At 54.6% G+C, this 17,520-nt stretch overlaps 5 protein-coding genes across 5 annotated transcripts; 2 read left to right on the forward strand and 3 right to left on the reverse strand.

The window, feature by feature from the left end:
* Positions 1 to 223: 223 nt before the first annotated feature.
* obst-H (obstructor-H) lies at positions 224 to 946 on the forward strand. The gene is made up of 2 exons (XM_003739404.2): positions 224 to 542; positions 638 to 946. Exons 1-2 carry the CDS (start codon positions 327 to 329, stop codon positions 743 to 745), a joined length of 324 nt encoding a protein of 107 aa, XP_003739452.1. The 5' UTR covers positions 224 to 326; the 3' UTR covers positions 746 to 946.
* On the reverse strand, positions 941 to 9,285 carry LOC100908065 (fibroin heavy chain). The gene is made up of 7 exons (XM_029113283.1): positions 7,876 to 9,285; positions 7,764 to 7,782; positions 6,631 to 6,711; positions 5,912 to 6,481; positions 5,271 to 5,292; positions 3,315 to 4,576; positions 941 to 1,907 (listed from the first exon to the last, which is right to left on the reverse strand). Exons 1-7 carry the CDS (start codon positions 9,255 to 9,257, stop codon positions 1,020 to 1,022), a joined length of 4,224 nt encoding a protein of 1,407 aa, XP_028969116.1. The 5' UTR covers positions 9,258 to 9,285; the 3' UTR covers positions 941 to 1,019.
* A 501-nt stretch (positions 9,286 to 9,786) lies between these two features.
* On the reverse strand, positions 9,787 to 10,815 carry LOC114828607 (paternally-expressed gene 3 protein). Its single transcript, XM_029113284.1, has one exon. It carries the CDS (start codon positions 10,813 to 10,815, stop codon positions 9,811 to 9,813), a length of 1,005 nt encoding a protein of 334 aa, XP_028969117.1. The 3' UTR covers positions 9,787 to 9,810.
* A 1,354-nt stretch (positions 10,816 to 12,169) lies between these two features.
* Positions 12,170 to 13,265, forward strand: LOC100899957 (uncharacterized). The gene has a single exon (XM_003739428.2). It carries the CDS (start codon positions 12,204 to 12,206, stop codon positions 13,230 to 13,232), a length of 1,029 nt encoding a protein of 342 aa, XP_003739476.1. The 5' UTR covers positions 12,170 to 12,203; the 3' UTR covers positions 13,233 to 13,265.
* A 1,492-nt stretch (positions 13,266 to 14,757) lies between these two features.
* LOC114828608 (cuticle protein-like) lies at positions 14,758 to 15,633 on the reverse strand. Its single transcript, XM_029113285.1, has one exon. It carries the CDS (start codon positions 15,631 to 15,633, stop codon positions 14,758 to 14,760), a length of 876 nt encoding a protein of 291 aa, XP_028969118.1.
* Positions 15,634 to 17,520: the final 1,887 nt, after the last annotated feature.

A 17,520-nucleotide genomic window follows, 5' to 3' on the forward strand; every position in this document is an offset into this window, starting at 1 on the left:
AGGGTCTCAATGACTCTCAAAGTGAGAGTTGTAAACCCCTTGCACAGAAGAGGGTCATTTCGCGCCGCTGGGTCGATTGCGTCGAGATTTTCTCGTCATTCATATGTATATGAGTTGAGAAGCCTAACAAAAAGGGATGCTGAAATCAGAAATGCCCTCTAGAAGACAGGTCATGACGTCTCCCTAGAATATTATTACCTTCTAGATAGTGGTTTATAAGCACTCGCAATAACGGAATACGACGCAGTCCTTGCCTATCCCTCGGAGCCGCATACCCGTCCTCGAGCGAGCTCTCGTCAGAACTCCAGCGATCCTCGATCGTCGAGATGTTCCCCAAATTTTTCGGCGTTCTCGTTCTGACTCTCGCTTCGATGGCTCTAGCGGAAGACTTCACCTACCATGATGACGGTGTCCCGAGCTGTCCGGTACGCGACGACGCTAAGGGCAATGCAACGATCGTGCCCGATCCCTTCAACTGTACCACATTCTACATCTGCTCGAATGGAGTGTCACACCATATACAGTGTCCCGATAACCTGCAAGTAAGTCTCGGGAATGCTCGATCCGATTGACTGCTCTATTCTTTATACTCTCATCATCAGTCGCACGAAATGAGTCTGGGAACCGTCACTTTCAGTTCAACACGAATCTCCGCGTCTGTGATTGGCCCGAAGAAGTTCAATGTGAGTTGTTCGAACTCCCCGGGGAAGACGGTCTAGCGGGTGTCCGTGTGAGGACAATCTAGGGTCGAGACAACTTCAAAGCGCCATCCCGGATTCAGCCGAAGCTAATTCATCCCAATTGCTGTTAGAGAGATCGGTCGCATGATAGCTGAGATTAGGCTCTTCCGGTTGATCAGCGATGCCTCGCGAGGGAATTTACGAAAGTTCTTTGATATTGTGCACTGTACTATCTACGGTGATATAAAACTCAAAATGCGATATCATTGACGAATATTTGTATTTATTCGTATATATCAACACATGCTGTACATATATCACCAGGAATTGTAAGATGAATTAGGCTTTGTGCAAGACAGCAGTGCTTCCGTAGGTGCCAGAGTGTGCGTAGCCCAAACCATAGGTGGTAAGACCGGGAGCGGCATAGGCCGAGTATGCGGGAGCGGCATAGGTCGAGTATGCGGGCGCGGCATAGGTGGAAATAGCAGCGGGGGCAGCGTAACTAGTGATTGCAGCGGGAGCGGCGTATGTGGAGATGGCTGCGGGAGCGGCATAGGAGATGGCAGCGGGGGCAGCGACGGCAGCGGGACCGGCCCGGACGACTTGGGTGGGAACATCGTTTCCTCCGACGTGGATTTCAGGAGCAGCATGCTGCTGCTCGGCAACAAGCTCAACGCGAGCCGGCGGAGCGGGGGCACCACGGATATTGATGATCTGGTCACCGGGTCTGGCGGGGTTGACAACATCGTAGACCTGGGCGTTAGGGTTCTGGAACACCTGTCGCTGAACTTGAGTAGGTCCGTCGCGGGAGATGAGACGGATGTGGTTAGCGGGGGCGGCGGGTCCTTGAACGTTGATCACCCGGGTCGGGGCTTGGGGAGCATCGTGGACACGGATGACTTGTCCGGCGGCGCGGTGTTCTTCGACCCGGATGGAGTTTCCAGCGCCTCCAGTGTGGATTTCGTGGGAGCGGACAGAAGGAGCAGGGGCGCTCACAACGGCGGCGCTCGCAGCGGGAGCACTGACCACAGCAGGGGCGGCCACGCTGTAGGAGACGGGGGCAGCAGCAGCGGCATAGGCAACCGGAGCGGCAGCATAGGCGACCGGAGCGGCAGCGGCGTATCCATAGGAAACGGGAGCCGCCAAGCCATAGGATGAAGATGAAATGGTGGAGTAGGTGTTGTGGACCGCCGAGGCAGAGGAGGCGACGAGGGCCACTCCGAGGATCTGGAAGCACTTCATGTTTATGAGTCGGCGGTTGCTGCTACGAGAAGACTGCGTAGTTCGGCAATCACTGTGGCTTTTATTTCGGCGGTTCAGCAGATGCCACCGAAGCCTTGGGGAGCCGGAGTTATCTTTCACGCTTTCCCTTGGGCGGCCTGAATGCCCGACGGCGGGCACGGTCGGTTGCCCCCTCTTTCTTCTTGTTTTTTCTTCTGAACGAAAAAACCTCGCGCATGGCGACTCTCCGCGCACAACAATCGGAAGACGCGAAACTTCTTCTTCCAATCGATGGATTTAGTGGCTGGTGCTTCTTCTGTCGTCGTCTTCTCCTCTTTCTTCTGGGGGCTGCTTCGGATCTCTCGAGCACCGTCTGATAAGGGTTCTTAACCCGTTCTCTGTAACCGATGGCAGCGACAGACGAAGCGAGAGCTGGTTTTATCTTCATCGGTTTCCCTCCGGAATTTCCCCGGGTTCCAGTCTTCGGTTCCGGAGTTTTCTTTCCGACAATGGCTTTCGTTCGCCGTTCAGCATTATTCGCTAGATCGAGAAACCGGTCTCGACGCGAGTCTCAGAATCGGCCTCGCTCCGACTCGCCAGGCTCTCACTCCCTGAGCCTTGTCCGGAGAGGATAATCCATCCGTATATTCCGTGTGCACTGAGCTCGGGAGTAACATCGGGGTCCTCCACCGATCCGATCCCGATGCGGGATACGGATTGGTTCATTTTCCCATTTGTAACTGCAAAGGTCCTCAGAGGCTGATAGTTCCGGAGTAACGGGCGATCTTCAGACATCACGCAAGGGTCCGTCGCGGGCCGAACTCCATGATGAGGCGTTGAGGGCTCATGCTTCACCGATGAAGGTCAAGCGACGTTTATGTTCATGAACCATTCGTCGACGAGCACCGACGCGTCCTCTTGACCTCCTCAGATACCTATTATGTACATTCCCAAGATCCGAATCCGAAAGGCATCGTAGTATGTGGATTCGTTGATCGAGATTCGAAAAGTTTCCGAAATATCCATGTGTTCACGATAGTACACGAGAATTACACCTTGACAAATACGTGGTCGGCATGCGACACAGAAAACGGGGTCGTCAAAGCCGCTTTCGGAATGGAGGGGCATCTTTTCTAGAGAAGTCACGATCCGATTTCTCTCAGAATAGGTACATTCCGATATCGACTGGGACTTATTGTTAGATCCTAGATCTCGCTAAAGCTTCTGTAAGAATTCCGATCGACGCGACCCACTTCCAGGACGACTGATCCGCGAGCTGATGGCCACTGCTCGGATAATAATAGAGCTCGAACAAGGTGGTCATTTCAGTGAAAATATCTGATATTATGTAAACCCCACGAAGATAATTTTTTATTCAACAATTCAATCGAGCGAACGACTTCAAGAGGATGCTTTCTTCGCTTTCTTTCCCACGATGGTGGTGCCGTACGAGTTCCCCCCGAGGCCGTAGTTCAAGCCGTATCCTCCGAGGCCGTAGCTCGAACCATATCCTCCAAGACCGTAGCTCGAACCATATCCTCCAAGACCGTAGCTCGAACCATATCCTCCGAGACCGTAGCTCGAACCATATCCTCCAAGTCCGTAGCTCAAACCTGATCCTCCGAGACCGTAGCTCAAGCCAGTTCCGTAGGAGACAGCGGGCGCGGCAATGGTTCGCACTCCTGAGGAGTAGGAGACAGCGGGGGCGGCAGCGAAGGTTTGGACGGCAGGAGCGGAAACGGCATAAGATGCGACGGGAGCGGCAGCGATGCCACCACCGACTGCACCGAGAACGGCAGTGCTCGTCAGACCCCCTCCGAGTCCGCCTCCGACGTGTTGGACTTGGATGTTGGCTTCATCTCCGCCGACGTGAATTTCGGGAACGCCGTGGTGTTGTTCGGCTACCAGCTCAACTTGGGCAGGGGGGGCGGGCGCTTTGCGGATGTTAATGATTCGGTCTCCGGGCTGAACGGGGTTGACCACATCGAAGACTTGAACATTGGGATCTTGGACGACGGAGCGCTGAACTTGAGTGGGGCCGGTGCGGGAGATGAGGCGGATGTGGTTGCCAGCGGCGGCTGGTCCCTGGACGTTCAGGACCTCAGTTCCGAGTCTCTGGCCGTCGTGAACACGGATGAGCTGTCCTCCAGCTTTGATCTCCTCGATGCGGATGGCGTTCCCTGCACCGCCGGTGTGGATCTCGTGGGAGCGGATTCCGCCACCGTTTCCAGTGACGATGGCTCCTCCACCGATTCCACCTCCATAGGAAACGCCAGAACCGATCCCGGTACCGTAGGAGATGCCAGAGCCGTATCCGGCGCCGTAACCTCCGTAACCTCCGTAACCTCCGAGGGACACTGCGGGCGCGGCAGCGACGGAGATCGCAGGAGCAGCCGCCACGGAAACGGTGGGCGCAGCGGAAATCACCGATCCGGTGCTGTAGCCGACGCTCGCGGGGGAACGCACAGCAGCGTAGCCGGAGACGGGCGTCGCGTAACTGACCGACGGGGCATAACTGCTCCCGTAAGAGAGTCCTCCAATGCCAAAACCGCCCAAGTTAGAACCGTAGCCGGAAATGATTTGGCCTCGAGCAGCGGTAGCTACCAAGGTGACGGCAAGGACTTGGAAGGCTCTCATGATTGAGAGGAGATGGTAAACTAGAAGACCGAAGCCAACTGTGATGCAAACTAGTGCTAGTCAGGCTTTTATAGTCAAGATTAGTAGTTTGAATTCATAACGAGCCGCAGAGAGAATGAGTGAGGAGTCCGCACGTGACAAATCTACCGGGAGCGAACTATTCGAATCATTCCGATCGCATAGCTAAGCGCCGACGGAAGTCGCTTGCTCTCCTAACTTCGGAGCGAATTTCTTGAGGAGTCGCTTCCGGTGACCCGGTGATTCGTCCCGGTGTCCCCGGAGGAATCGGTGGCACTAGCCTGCGGCGCGCTGTAGCGGGTTGGGTTCTGCTCCGAAAAGCTCCAAGGTCCAGCGCCTCTCCGAAAGTTGACGACGCTGAGGTGCCCGCGTGCCCTATTTCGGCCCTCCGGAAGCATAGCGACCGAACGATATGCCATTCCGGGCAAGCGAAGGGAACCCGGCACTCGAGCCGAATTTCCGCCCCTCAGGCATGGATGCTCTCCAGTGATCTCCCACGGTTTCTCGCATGAAGTTGTGGAGAATCGCTACTTGAAAAATCTCCATGGAAAATTAAGACCTTTGCAATCGCTTATCAACTATCCGGTGATCATATAGGGGGGATATACATATGATCTTCCCGGCAGAAAACGAGGCGAGCCCCCCCGCCAGTGAACGAGCCCCATCCGAAGTTCGGGGATTCGCACTCCGCAGGAAGGAAGATCGTACGCTTACCAGAGGCATCGCAATCATTCACCTTCAAGTTCCCGGAACGGGTCAAGCTAGGAATAGCTGATTCAAGGTCATCCAATATTAGACGGTTATCGAAGATTCTCCTGTCGGGATTCAGGAGATGCACACGATGTCCACGGCATTCTTCCTCGATCCCGATAAAAGACTCCATAATTTCTATCACCCTCTCCCGGGTTTGTCGATGACTTTCTCTTGCTAATGTGCCGAGAACTCGAGAGGAATCCGAATTTCAGAAGCTTGACCCGAGAAGAACCACAGCGCGTCTCGGGTATATTCTTGACCGCCCGGAATTCCCCCTACTCTTGAGGATGGGAAAATATTCAATATTCCATTTTGGTGGACAAGTACCCTGTTTATTTTCTAACGATAAAAGTATAACACTGAGTCTCCCATCAATAGTTATTTCTGAAAACTCTCGTTCGGGGCGTGGAGATCTTTCTTCTCTGCGGTAGCGTCGGCGTCACTCGGGGTCGCTGTCGGGACTGAATGATTTCTTCTTCATCCCTTTCAAGATTCTCAACGCGAACCGCATTGTCAGTATCGTCGAGCACCGTAACTTGCGGTTCGGTAGACCCTTCATTGACGAATTCAATGGTCGCCGGTGGATCCAGTTCTCGTCTCACCTGCAGAATGGTCGGCGCCGGCTGGACTGGTTTTTCCACGTGGAAAACATTCACTCTCGGGTCTTTGATAGAAACTTGTTCGATCCTCGGAGGCTCATCCCGATGCAGAAGCCGGATCTGGTTGTAGGGGTCTGTTTGGAAGGCGAAAACCTGGGTTCGTTCTTGGCTTTGCCGGAGTTCTCCCGGCTCGGAGACTAGCGCTTGACGCGAGATCGGTATGAGTTGATTGGGTGCAAGAAAGAGTCCACGTTGACTGCCATCACTTATCGGCGCAATGCTTTGGTGGAGTAGTTGAATCGGCTGCAAAGATTGTGTGTAGGTGGGCACTCCTGCGCCCTGCAAGTATGAATGGAAGAGTTGCGCGGCAGGGAGCGCCGGCTGCTGTTGGAAAGAGCCACCGTTGAGATATGTTGTGGGGATTCGGTTGACCGTCTGAGAGGAAGTGAGAACCACTAGAGACGAAGCGGCGAGCAGCGATACGACCTTCATGACTTGACAGAGCACTGGGGCGGCGTTCCTCCACTCAGTTGTGGTATTTATAGCAGAACGATTGTATTCGATCACCGCCGTCTGCACGAGAGCTCAGTCAGTAGGGCATGAGAGGATATTTTTATCCTTTCATTCATTCCCCGTATCTCTTTTTCCATGCTCAGGGTCTGCTGATCCTTCCCCCCCTATTTTGTATTCGGAAGCCGACCGAGCGCGCCGCCGCCGCTAACCTGTTTCCAGAGCGTCGGCTCCTTACCCTCAGCGCTCGGTGTGACCCGCTCGGCGAAAACCGAGATAACACCGCCCTGTTGCTAGGGGCAATTTATAATAATGTTTTCACTCGTCGGGGACCTCGGGCCGACTCCGTTGGATCGACGGATAAAGTCCGTAATCTTAACAACGGGCATGGCAGAAGCAAAACCTGTCTGCGATCTTCACCCTCGGGAAGAGGCGATGCACCTTCGGAAAATAAGCCGATCACGATCCGATCCTCGTGGCTCGGGGAACGAGAAGGATCGTGGACACGCACTCGATTGCCCGGAATTGTATTCGGGGCTGTGTCGAATCTTCCGAGTTTTGCTGCCGATGTGATGCAGTGCAAGCAGGGACGAAAGCCGTGCCGCCGGAGGAAAGGGCACCCCATATTCGGACCGGGAGAGTGGAAGATGTTGTTCTTGAGTCCGTACTCAGCAGCACGCGTGGAATTTCCACGGAAAGTCCGGATTTTCCCGGATCCTTATCGGCTGTTGGTTCTCTCTACTTATCCTTTTCTCCTCTGGTTTTCTGTAATAGCTCCCCGTCGAGATGTCACGTTCTTGGGAGATTATAGGAACCCGTAGTCGAAAGTTGAATCCAGGAATCTCGAATTCGATATTGGCCGTGATCTTTCTTCTGCCAATAATTTGAGTGATTGTTGTCACTGCAGTTTGGCCGTTTCTGTTGACGTGATCGCTCGACTGGTTGACGTGATTTATCGGTTATATCAGAAATTCTCCCATTCAGAGCCAGAAACCCGATCAAGCGGTAGAAGCCTTCGTGTGTGCTGACTACATAGTTATCGGCGCAGACTCCTTTGTTCTACTAATACTATGAATGCAAATGCGCTACGCGAAACTTACAAATCCGTACCGTTGAGAAGCCAAAATGTCTGAAGGCCAAAGGCACAAGTCGACGGCTTCGTCTATCATTCTTTCTGATCCCCGTCATGCGATGGTTCTTCTTTATTCAGATCAACGAATTTCTAAACTCGGTATGATTCGTTTGTCGAGCACTCCAAGACGGGCTAATTCCTTCATGTACCAAATCTCCCGAATGCGAAGGAATTATCATGATAGTCTGAGTCAGACTATAGTGATAATCAGACTGTCTGACTTATGAGTCTCCTGGAACCTGAGGCTTGACCGAGATTGATCCAAGATGCAAGATTCGAATTCAACAAATATTTATTAGAACGAACTTAAAAACAGCCGCATTACGAGGATTTTGCTTTGGAAGCAGCAGCGCTGGCTTTCTTAGCGTACGACGACACAATAGCCGGAGATCCATAGCCGAGTCCGTAAGTGCTTTGGCCGAGACCGTACCCAAGGCCGCCACCGTAGGTGACCCCACCCAGGCCGGAGCCGTAACCGCTGGTGTATCGCACGCTACCGAGTCCAGTTCCGTAGGAGATTCCGCTTCCGTAACCGAGCCCCGAACCGTAGGAGATTCCGCTCCCGTAACCGAGTCCAGTCCCGTAGGAGATTCCGGTTCCGGTTCCATAGGAGATAGCGGGTGCAGCCCTGGCGACTGTGATTGCGGGTGCAGATCTTGCGACAGTGATGGCGGGAGCAGAAACGGTCCTTACTCCTCCTCCGATGAGTCCTCCGCCAACGAGGCCTCCTCCGATGACACCGCTCCTGATTACGCCTCCTCCGACGAGACCTCCTCCGATGGTTCCTCCGCCAACGAGCCCTCCTCCGATGGCTCCTCCGGCTCCGACATCGTCCGCGTAGTAGACTTCGTGAGAGCTTCCTCCGTCCTGAACGAACTCAATTGCGGGAGGTGGGGATTGTCCCTTGACAACTTGGACAATGCGAGCTCCGGGACGACCGGGCTTCTGGACATCGATGACTTGAGTGGGCGCGCGGCCCACAACGCGCTCGACCTGGGCGCGACCAGAACCGTGGTTGATGACCCGGACGTGATGCTGTTCCCCGGGAACTTGGACCTGAGCCACCTGAGGACCCTCTTGCGGTCCTTCGTGGACACGGATGACTTGATCCCCAGCTTGGAAATCTTCGATACGGATAGCTTGATTTCCAGAGCCGGTGTGAATTTCGTGAGAGCGGACAGTGGCGGCTCCTCCAGCGGAAATCACGCCGACGTTGACGGGGGCGGCGGATACGCCCACGGTCGAGATGGCGGGAGCAGCCGAGATGGTAGAGTAGGCGGGGGCGGCCGAAATGGTGGAGTAGGCAGGGGCGGCCGAGATGGTGGAGTAGGCGGGGGCGGCCGAGATGGTAGAGTAGGCGGGAGCAGCAACGGTCGCAACACGGGTAGCGATCGGCGCGGCCGCATAACTGACAGCAGGTCCCGCAGAGATGGTTCGGGCAACGCTGACCGACGCGGGAACGGAAGTCGCGTATCCTCCGAGGGAGCTCAAGCCGCCACCAAGAACGGTTCCGTAGCCGCTGCCGCCACCGAGAACGGTTCCGTAGCCGCCGCCGCCACCGAGAAGGGTTCCGTAGCTGGATCCGAATCCGCTTCCGTAGCTGGATCCTAATCCGCTTCCATAGCTGATTCCTCTGGACGAGGTGATCAGCTGAGAGCGGACAGCGGCAACGCCGAAGGCGGCGAACAATACTTGGAACGTTCTCATATTGCTCCCGCTTTTTCAAGTTCACGAGTGAACTGTACCACATTCTCGGCGCCCTTGCTCTTTTATACTAATCGACGACTAACTACGAATCGCGCGATTCACTCTGAGAGGAGGAACAGCGCTTCTCTGCTGCTCCTCTTCAGAAAAAATCCTTATACCGTCTCTTTTGATTGAGACGGATGCCAATCATAGCGCTGGTGTTACATCTCGGAGAAATCATGAAACCACTATGGGCAGAAAAGTCGATCGCTCGCTACCCGGAATGATATTGAATACCGGGAGTCACTGTGAGAGATCCCTAGGAATACCAGGAAATCATCAAGACATGACATTGGTTTTCGCTCTGTCAGCAGTCAATGCCCATGAAACTGGACCTTCAGAGAGAAGGGCACGGTGCCAACGGCAGAGAATGCTGCAAGAGACCCACGAAGCATGCGAGGAAAGCTCCGATGGAGCTCCGGGGTGGGGCCCCTAGAGATTGATTTCAATCCAGATGTATCGCGCAGAAAGATAGTCGAGTCGTTTATTTGTGTACAATGAGAGCAAAGCGAGCTTAGGCCTTGGCGATGACAGCAGTGCTTCCGAAGTTCCCGGTGCTTGAAGAGCCACCGAGGGATCCGGAGTAGGAGATCGAGCTGGGGGCGGACAGGTAAGAGGCACCAGAGGAGTAGCTGGTGGTGTAAGCGGGGGCGGCGGCGTAGGAGGTTGCGATCGGGGCAGAGTGGTAGGTGGCAGCGATTGGGGCAGAGTGGTAGGTGGTAGCGACCGGGGCAGAGTGGTAGGAGGTTGCGACAGGGGCAGAGTGGTAGGTGGCAGCGACGGGGGCAGCGGACACGCCATCGTTAGCGTGGTAGACGTAGTGGTTCGAGCCACCAGCGTTGACGAATTCCACACTTGGGGCGGGAGATTCTCCTCGGACCACTTGAACGATGCGAGCTCCGGGACGTCCTGCCTTCTGGACGTCGAAGACCTGGGTCTCCTGTCGTCGAACGACTCGTTGGACTTCAGCGGGTCCGGATTGGTGGTTGATGACGCGGACGTGGTGTTGGTCCCCGGGAACCTGGATCTGGGAGATTTGGGGTCCAGCTTGAGCAGCTTCGTGGACACGGATGAGTTGATCACCGGCTTGAACTTCCTCGATTCTGATCGCTTGACGGCCAGAGGCGGTGTGGATTTCGTGGCTCTTCACGGAAGCAGGGGCGGCTGCCGCGATGGTCTGGGTGTAGGCGGGAGCGGCAGCGGCGACGGTCCGGATGGTAGCCGGTGCGGCGGCATATCCGTACGTGGCAGGAGCGGCGGCATATCCGTACGAAGCGGGAGCGGCAGCATAACCGTAATAAGCTGGAGCGGCAGCGTACCCGTACGAAACGGGAGCGGCGGAATAACTCACTGCCGCGGGCGTTTGAGTGTAGCCAGCGCTGTACGAAGCTCCTCCGAGCCCGTACGAGGAGCCGTAGGAGGAGCCGTAGTAGGAGCCTCCGAGGCCGTTCTCGTAGCTACTCAAAGCAGAAGCGGAGGCCGCAGCCAAAGCGATACAAGCAACCTGGAAAGCTCTCATTTTGTGGCGGTTGGCAAAACACTGATTTCGAATTCGGTTCCAGATGCCACCTTTATACCCAAAGTTGTTCGAATGGTTCAACGGCCTGACATGAGGGCATCGGATCGAGGGCTTATCTGATAGCGACTAGCAGAGATCACCGCTGCAGTTGTTTATTGTCGGACGATGGCGTTTCTGTGCACAACAGAAACCGACTCGGATCTCTCTCATCCTCTCTCTTGGTTCTCCATTTCGGGCTCTTGTTTACTTCATCCAAATTTCGATCAACCAGCCAGACAGTCGCCCAAAGCGTCGAATACCACGAACGAGACGGAGCGAGACGAAAGCGTGATCGAGTCCGATGTCGTTGATCGCTCGCCCCACGCGGTCATGGGGACCGTCATTATGCGTCGGATGCTCAATAGTCGAGACTTCACCTCGACAATTTCCTTGATAATCGGCATTTCTTTCCTCGATTACCTGTATTAGCAGAGAATGCCTGTCTACTCCTCAATCTCCTCGAAGCCCGATCGTCCAACGAAGGGTGCCCTCTTGCCGGTCTGATTCCCTCTGGAAGTTTGATAGGGAACATCTCCCGTACAGCTCGAGTGATCTCCTGCAATATTTTCAAGCCTCCAATCTAGCTATATTCCTAGTCATCGTTGAATCACTCATCTCATACATCATGAGGTAGATGCGGGGTGCCCGTTCAATGGAGAGGACCATGAGACAGTTCCCTTCGAACACAGGGCAAGAGCTCATATTCTAATCCCTCGATCGGTGCCCGCCTGTCAGGGCTTACCCCTCTAATAATATTATAGAAGGAACCCTTCTGATAGTGACAAGAGGTCCTCCGATAAAGAAAATCGTTTCTCCGAATCCTTGGAGCTCGAGTGTCCTCCGCGATAGAAGTTCTCACTCAGTCAGAGATCTCCGTTGGGAAAAAGGTCCGTGCTGTTGAAGTCGGGGTTTCGCGTTCGTCGAATGGAAGCCCTCGTATTGACCAATCGTACGACCCGATCGCAATCTTCGAAGGGACGAATAAAAATTCTGTCCATGCCTTCATTGAAGAAAAAAGCTCCGGAACAAATGCGTGGATCTTGGGGACGGAGCCAAGATCGCTCTCGGGTGCGTATTATCACGGGACATAGTGCATTATGGAAAGCATGCCTACAGGCAACCGACATAGAAGACAGGCAGACCATCATCGAAATTTGGAAGAGTGGTTCACTGACAAACCAACACGCATCCATGAACAGTGAGAAACCGATATCAGGAAGGTCAGAACCCGGAGTGGTATAGTTCTGCCGCCGCCGCCGCCGCTGTACATCGCCGAGCTATATAATGAAAAGACTAGTCGATTGTCTTCACAGTCGATCAACAGCATCTACAACATCAAGTGAGCGGCAATGAAGGCTTTCCAAACAATCTGTGTGGCTTTGGCGGCAGCCACTCTCGGTCAGGCCCAATCGGTCTCCTACGGAACCTCGTCCTACGGCTCTGGTGTTGTCTACGGAGCCCCATCTTACAGCTCCGGTATCTCCTACGCGTCGGCCCCCACGGTATCCACCGTTAGAACCCAATACGTTTCTGCCGCCCCCGCCATCTCCACGATCGCTGCCGGTCCTGTCGTCAGCCGCGCGGTCACCCTTCAAGCTGCCCCCGCCATCTCTGTGGCTGCGGCTCCTGTTCAGCAAATCGCCGTTGCCGCCGCTCCGGTCCAACAAATCGCTGTCGCTCCCGCTCCCGCACAAGCTGTCAACTTGGGAGTCGTAGCCACCGCCCCCGCTGGCGGTGTCCGCACCCACGAGATCCACACCGGATCCGGCCGTCAAGCAATTCGCATCGAGGAGGTTCAAGCCGGAGACCAGATTATTCGAGTTCATGAAGCTCCCCAAGCCGGGCCTCAGATCGCTCAGGTTCGCGTTCCCGGAGAACAACATCACATTCGCGTCGTCAACCACCAATCCGGTCGAGCCCATGTCGAACGCGTTGTCCAACGTCAGCAGACCCAAGTTTTCAACGTGCAGAGACCTGGCCGCCCCGGAGCTCGAATTGTCCAGGTGGTGAGAGACCAAGCTCCCGCTCCCTCTGTCGAGTTTGTCGAAGCCGGCGGATCGAACCACCACGTTTACCACGCCAACGATGCGGCTCAAGCCGCTCCTGTCGCACTCCAGGCAGCCCCCGTCGCTCTTCAGACCATCCAGGCTGCCCCCGTCGCCATCCGAACTGTTCAAGCCGCACCCGTCGCCCTCCAGACTGTCCAGGCCGCTCCCGTCGCCATCCGAACCGTCCAAGCCGCTCCCATTGCCTACCAGGCCGCTCCGATCGCCTACCAAGCCGCTCCCATCGCCTATCAAGCTGCTCCCATCGCTTACCACCAGGCTCCGTCTACCCTCATCGGTGGCGCCTCTTACGGCGCTTCTTACCGATACTAGTTCATCGTAAAGAATAAATGTCGATGCTCGCTCATTCCATGGGAAACTTGAGTTTCTTTGACCCATTGAGCATCCGGATCGCCGCGAGGCGGCAGGGTCAGGCATCTCGAGCTCACCTACATGTAGACACGATCTAGTCTTTTTACTTAGTATCAGGCCCGACGGAAGACGTCGAGTCTCATGACCGCAAAGGTTTTCGTGAAAGCGCCTGTTGGAAGGGCCAATTCCAATGGTTCGCACATTGACGTGTTTCTAGATGTTTTATGCAAATACTTCGTACAGCGTACGCTCGATCCATGAAACTGGTCAATGAAGACGGTTCGATGCTTCAATCCCAGAACCCCAGCTCCAGGTGATCAAGGCCGGGAGGTCAACCAAAGAATGAGATAGTCATGAACGCGAGCTTCAGCGCCAAAAAGAACTCGGTATCTGATTCGATCTTCACGGGCGCTACAAATCAGATCATTCCGCATGCGGCTCCTCGCGGATCCGCCGATGAGGATAGCGGAGCGTCGCCATGATCGAGAGGAAAAATGGAGCGAGATGGCCTGGATTGCAGCTGAAGGTACTTGATGTCCGGCTGCTCAGAATCCGGAATACCCCATGACTTTTGGCGCAACCTTTCGATATCTCGAGAGGCTTCCAGCAGCCTTTCGGTGTAGATCCGACATCGTCATTCCCCCGCCTCGATTACTTGAAATCTCTCCTCGAAGTCTGACCGCATCATGAAGAGCCATCCGAGGAATCAGTGCTGAAGAGAACTGGGCCGGGTACGAGTATCGAATTCCAGGTCAAGCTTCCGCCCGTTTTCATGTGCATTCAGCCTTGGATTGTCCAAAAAAATCGCAAGTGGTGATGCCTGATGTGATCGAATCCTCACCCGTTCCCAAATAATGAGCTTTGAATGAACAAGCGAATTATAGAATAAGAGCTCTCATCGAATATATGCGCCTCCGATGCTTCAGGCTCGCGCATCAATGAGAAAACGCCGAAGCACTTTTCTTTTTCTGTCCGATCAAGGATGTACCCAAACCCTGGAATAATGGACTTTTTATCGCTGCCGCAGTATTTGTCGCAGTGATTTATGATGCAATCGACTTTCGCCACTTTCAGCTTTCGTAGGATATGTAGAGCAGCGATAGGCTCATCGGTCATCAGCCCTTCAAACGCTTCAGCAACAATGTAAAGCTATCCGAAACACTCTCTCAGAAGTCAGACACCGGAGATGATTCGGTGTTGAGGGAATAGATTACAATTGACTTCGGATATGGGGAGAATCTCGCGACCGCTGGACCCTCTTTTGGATCCTGACCCATCTTGGCAAGAGAGAAAATTCATATCCGAATCGAGAAACCACGATACGAGATTGTCGCGTTCCTTGAACCACAATCAGCTCCTCGAGTCTCCCATAGAGGGTTCGGTACATGCGCGACGGATACCGCTTATCGATCGGAGGAAAAAGGCAAGATATCGATTACGAAAAACGTTCATCCAACTTTATGGGAATTTACAATACAAAGCTCCTTCAAGCTCTCTTATGGTGGAGAAGGATCGTGTTGTCGATGGCTTTCGCGTATGAGGCCCCGCTGATAACAGCCGATGGAGCACTCACGATGCTGTGGGTGATGGGAGCATGGTGAGCTACGGAGAGCACAGGGCTGGAATGGATGGCCACAGTTGGCGCGGCAGCGACATGGAAGGTGGCGGGAGCGGCGTGAACGGCCAGGGTCGACGAGTGGGAGATACTAGCGTCGTTGGCGTGGTAGACGTGGTGGTTTGATCCTCCTGTGTTCACGAACTCGATTGTAGGAGCTGGAGATTCATCCCTGACAACCTGGACGATACGGGCTCCGGCTCGTCCGGGCTTCTGAACGTCGAATATCTGGGTTTGCTGACGGTGAACGACACGTTGAACTTCAGCGGGTCCGGATTGGTGGTTCACTACACGCACATGGTGTTGTTCACCGGGGACACGGATTTGAGAGATCTGGGGTCCGGCCTGAGGGGCCTCGTGCACACGGATCACTTGGTCTCCGGCCTGAACTTCCTCGATACGGATGGCTTGGCGACCGGAAGTGGTATGAATCTCATGGGTGCGAACAGCAGGAGCGGGGGCGGCGGCGGCGGCAACGGAAACCCTTGCGACGGGGGCGGCAGCGACGGCAACCCTTGCGACGGGGGCGGCAGCGATAGCCACCTTGGTGACAGGAGCGGCAGCGAAAGTGACCGCTGGGCTGTGCACGGCGATGGCTGGAGCGGTGGAAATCACCGAGGGAGCGTACGAAGTGTGGACGGCTGTCGGAACCGATGCGAGAGAATATCCTGAAGTGCCGTAGGTGGTCACTTGCGCTCGGCATGCGACCGCAGTCAAAGCGACGCAGAGGGCTTGGAATGCTCTCATGATTGTTTTCCTTATTCGGATGATACAACGATCTGTTGTCGATTCCGCGTTCGACGTGCGTTATATATACCGGATGGCGTTGGAACTGAAGAGAGGAAACGAACGAAATAATGAAAGACGACTCTCCTCGGGGTTCTGACCTTGTACTTGGAATGGAGAACAATCGTCGTCGATTGGGTCGTATCGATCCGCAGAAGAAATTTTCGTGCGACGTTCATGGAATTTGTGATTATGACGCAGCAGAAACGGTGGCACTACCGGGTGGAAGGGGCCCGCGGTACGGAATTTTCAATATCGCGAATAAGCCCCCCCTTTCGACCATCCATTATCCTGGTGCCACCGGTGTCGTGGCGGTCGTCGGACCCCTCGGGGAGACGTCGGCATCGCCCGCGCTAGGTGGGTGCTGGGAGTAGCTCGACCTGAGGACAGAAGATCATGGGAGTGAGAATCGTTCAAAATAGACAAGGCGAGCATCATGCGCTCCTCCTGCGTGTGTCTTCGGATGGTGTGTCCTAGAGCAATATCGAACGGTATCTTCTGGGATGAAAAAGCGCCGGATTTCTTCCTCAGTGGATGAAGAATGTGGAGAAGTTCACGAAAAAGTTGCAGAATCACCGAATGAACGAATGTATCAATTTACCGAGGGCGATTCCCTGCTCCGGGGCAGGAATTAATGTCAGAGAAAATGGCTCTTGTGCTGTGATTTATTGCGCAATGTTCTCGATGAACTGACGTGACCGTGAATCGTCAGCCTGTCATCACAATCTGTGTACGGTGGTATATCAGACGAACCTCTAGAGCTTTCGGGGTTTCTGCCTACAGAAATAACTCGTCTCCACAGATCCGGCAAAATCAACGCAGCCCTCGAATTAGCCGGAGTAGGCGATCCTCGAGTACGGTCATTAGCTCCGCTGGAGGGAGTGCATCCCCTTCGATCGGAGCCATAGGGGGAAAGGCACATCACTCGGCGGGAGCCATCCCGAAATAAAATCATTCCTTGTTGGAGTTATTATACATGCATCCGATGTCGAGACGACGATGGTGTCCTCAATGACGGAAATCCGGACGACCTTCACCACGCCTCCCAACTTGGACGTTGGCTCATACTGGCACTTCCGAGCCTCAGGGTTATCCCTACCGGGTCTAAACTAAAATCGCGCATTAATGAAAATTCACGCTTGAACAAAAATCATGCGAGGCTGAAATCGCGCAGAAAGGAGAATGCTTGAAATGGTGTGCAACTACACACAAAACTCTCGGAGATTGTCTTGATGCGCTGCTCGTCGTTTGATTTTTGATTCCGCGCGATTTCAGTACGGTCTCGAGGCCAATATGGTTCGTACGTACATACTTGAGCACCTAGACGAATTAGCATCCATGAGTCCAGAGGGACCACGGGTGCATTCTGTATCGGGACCTTGCGAGATTCTTCTCTGCACGATGATTCTCGATGCCGGAGCAGGCAATGAAATGATCGGTCTTCCTTTGATCGCCCCGGTCCAATCAACACAAGCCAATGGTGCCCAAGTGTAGCGGAACTCCTCATAATCTCTCCTATTCCGCAGGCCCCCCGGACAGCCTGACCGGAAATATGGCAGGCTGTCCGGACTCTCAGCTACCCACTCTTGACGAGATTGGGCTGCCACCAGTGGACGTGGGCCCCACATCTCGACTCCGCGAGGCTAAAGCCTCTCGCGGGGAAGTGCCGGCCCCTTAGACTCGAGAGAGGAGCGAGCAAGCGGCGGTCTGATTTTCGATACCCTTCCAGTGGAGCCAGGATTCATAGCGGGGCGATTGAGTACTGCCAGCCACCCGGAAGGTGGTACCTTCCACTGCCGGTCCCCGAGAGCGTTGACATCACCTCGGCCCGTGCGTGCGTAAACGCAT

Source organism: Galendromus occidentalis, unplaced genomic scaffold (assembly GCF_000255335.2).
Source record: "Galendromus occidentalis unplaced genomic scaffold, Mocc_1.1 scf7180000076522, whole genome shotgun sequence".
Lineage (NCBI taxonomy): Eukaryota > Metazoa > Arthropoda > Arachnida > Mesostigmata > Phytoseiidae > Galendromus > Galendromus occidentalis.